Genomic DNA, 2363 nt, shown 5'->3' with positions numbered 1-2363 from the left:
TCCCTCAAATAACCAGTGCGCCTCCCATCCAGGATCATCCAGAAACCTCTCTCCACTGAATCCTCTATTCCTATTAACTTTTGCTAAACTTTTCTACAAATTCTGACACAATCGTCTTCCCCATCCCTGTCTGCAATGTATTATGTGACTAGTATATAGTGTGCTGGGATGTTAGTGCAGCATGTAGGATGATGTATAGTTTCACAACCAACATCTTAGTGGTTAAAAAAATAACTTTAAACTATGCAGCAAAGTATGTTAGATATTCCCCCATATTAATACCAGGTAAAGGCTTTCCCTTTGTTGCCCAAGATCTGTATCTAAATACCCTTGACCAGGATAATACTACTTCCTGGAACCCCGGACACTTACAGGGAACAAAGGAGATGGTAAAAACAAATATCAGATAGATGGAGAATTTTATCATTAAGACTCATTCCAATAAATATTTACTTACCTGATTCATGGAGATGAAGCCGCCATCAGTTTCCATAAAGATGCTCGGAAAAATGGTTTCCCTTCATCCAATTTCCACTTCTGCCCCGAGATAGACCGATATTTCGTCATCTATGAACATTAATGGAGATTGAGTGATGTCCGTCCCATGGTCTGGATGCTCCTCACCATGACAATTGCCAGAGGTCAAATGCCAAGACTCCACACCAAGGACTGATGTGGTAGAGACGTTGCTGTTATGGACGTCTGCTGGACCAGATTCCTCAGCTGAATCGTTGTCCATTGAATCTGCTCCTTCAATTTCTGAGAAATCCTCCTTCCAGCATTCATCCTGAAACACCAACACCTCAGTGCATTTGCTTCTTTTCTTACAGTCTATGGCTAAGAGACCGCTCAACATTCTTAGTACGCCAGGTGGAAGTCCCCTCCATGGAGACGGTGGGTCCATTCTTCCACTGTTCTGCCACTCAACAAAATTACAGAATTCTTCATCAGTGGGATCGGTCAGCAAGTTGTATAGAAGAACCCCAAATGACCAGACGTCCAGAGACGAGTCGATGACTAACGGACTGTGGTCGGAAACTTGGCTCATCTCTGGCGCCATAAATGAGGTGGTGCCTGAACTTTTGATAGTTGTTAATCCCTTGACCTGCGAAAGTCCAAAGTCTGTAATTTTGATAAGGTGGCAGTCCTTATGGAACACCAGGATGTTCTCTGGTTTTATGTCTAGATGAACCAGCTCCTTACTCTCCATGAAGTCCAGGGCACTGGCGATCTGAACCGCGCATCTCTTTACGATGTCTTCTGGGAGTCCTTCCTAAAAAAAACATTGAGAAGGAAATTAAGTCAACACAATGGAAATAATACTACAGTCAGGAAGGAAATTTGGGGCTTGAGGTTATTCAGTGATTTCTACTTACATTAGGTGGAATCATTTCAAAAAGATCTCCGTGTGGTGCCAGCTCCTGGGTGTATCCGAAATAGTCTCCGGTCTTGAATCCAACGCCACTTATGCAAATAATATTGGGATGGGATGACAGGAAGAAGCATGTACTAACCTCCTTAAGGAAGGAGAACTTTGTAGTCTTCCTCCTATGCAGGAGCTTCATGGCCAATTCTTGACCTGTTAATAAAAAGAACACAATGAATTGTACATACATCATATAGGTCACATATAGGTCTCTTTCTTACCTGCCCTCCTGAAATGATTCCATTATATATCATTAAATAATGTATCATGTCCTGTGAACCATTTGATACATTTGCCCCATTTCTACCATTTGTGCACAATCTTAATCCAATACATGGTAAGCACGATAAGGAAGATTTAGTAAATGTATCTAAACCATGGAGATTATTTCACACCATTATGTTGAGGTTTCTCTATAGCTATAATGATTGATCATTCACCACACTGACCTGTCTTCTTCTCCTTCACCATAAGAACATATCCATAGCCGCCGTGTCCAATTTCCCGGATTATTTGATATGTCTTCTGTAGATCTATCTTCTGCAGGTTCTGGGAGGCCACAGAGACCAGACCCTCCATGATGGAATGTACATTACCAGAAGCCATTGCGTCCTGTACAATGTATAGAAAATGTTATCATTGTCATTATGTTTTCCATTAATCTGACCTACACAAACCCAAGGCCCACATATACATGAAATCTCTAGCAATAATTAAAATAAAAATAAAACACATAAGCATCTTATAAGTGATTTGTCCCTATAGTAACATTAGCCCAACATAATATAGGAGAAACAAACAAAATAATATATAGCCGGTGATGAAAAGTAAAACAAAATTATTTTATAACCGTAAATAATTTTAAAGTAAATAAGAGAAGACATTATATTAGAAATTACCTTGGAGAAATCGATGGGAATATAGGAACAAAAGAAAA

The 2363-nt window shown here is 39.9% G+C and overlaps 1 protein-coding gene across 1 annotated transcript; it reads right to left on the bottom strand.

The window, feature by feature from the left end:
• Positions 1 to 520: 520 nt before the first annotated feature.
• LOC138786608 (serine/threonine-protein kinase SBK1-like) lies at positions 521 to 2032 on the bottom strand. The gene is made up of 3 exons (XM_069963589.1): positions 1876 to 2032; positions 1377 to 1579; positions 521 to 1273 (listed from the first exon to the last, which is right to left on the bottom strand). Exons 1-3 carry the CDS (start codon positions 2030 to 2032, stop codon positions 521 to 523), a joined length of 1113 nt encoding a protein of 370 aa, XP_069819690.1.
• Between the last annotated feature and the right edge of the window lie 331 nt (positions 2033 to 2363).

Source organism: Dendropsophus ebraccatus, chromosome 3 (genome assembly GCF_027789765.1).
Source record: "Dendropsophus ebraccatus isolate aDenEbr1 chromosome 3, aDenEbr1.pat, whole genome shotgun sequence".
In the NCBI taxonomy this organism is placed as follows: domain Eukaryota; kingdom Metazoa; phylum Chordata; class Amphibia; order Anura; family Hylidae; genus Dendropsophus; species Dendropsophus ebraccatus.
The sequence above is the reverse complement of the archived record's forward strand: the minus strand, read 5'-3'. Positions and strand labels throughout refer to the sequence as shown.

Coding starts and splice junctions, on each gene's coding strand:
- LOC138786608 (XM_069963589.1), bottom strand. CDS start 2,032: ATGGCTTCTGGTAATGTACATTCCATCATGGAGGGTCTGGTCTCTGTG. Junction 1,580..1,875: donor GGTGAAGGAGAAGAAGACAG/GTCAGTGTGGTG, acceptor TTTTATTAACAG/GTCAAGAATTGGCCATGAAG. Junction 1,274..1,376: donor TTGAAATGATTCCACCTAAT/GTAAGTAGAAAT, acceptor TGTTTTTTTTAG/GAAGGACTCCCAGAAGACAT.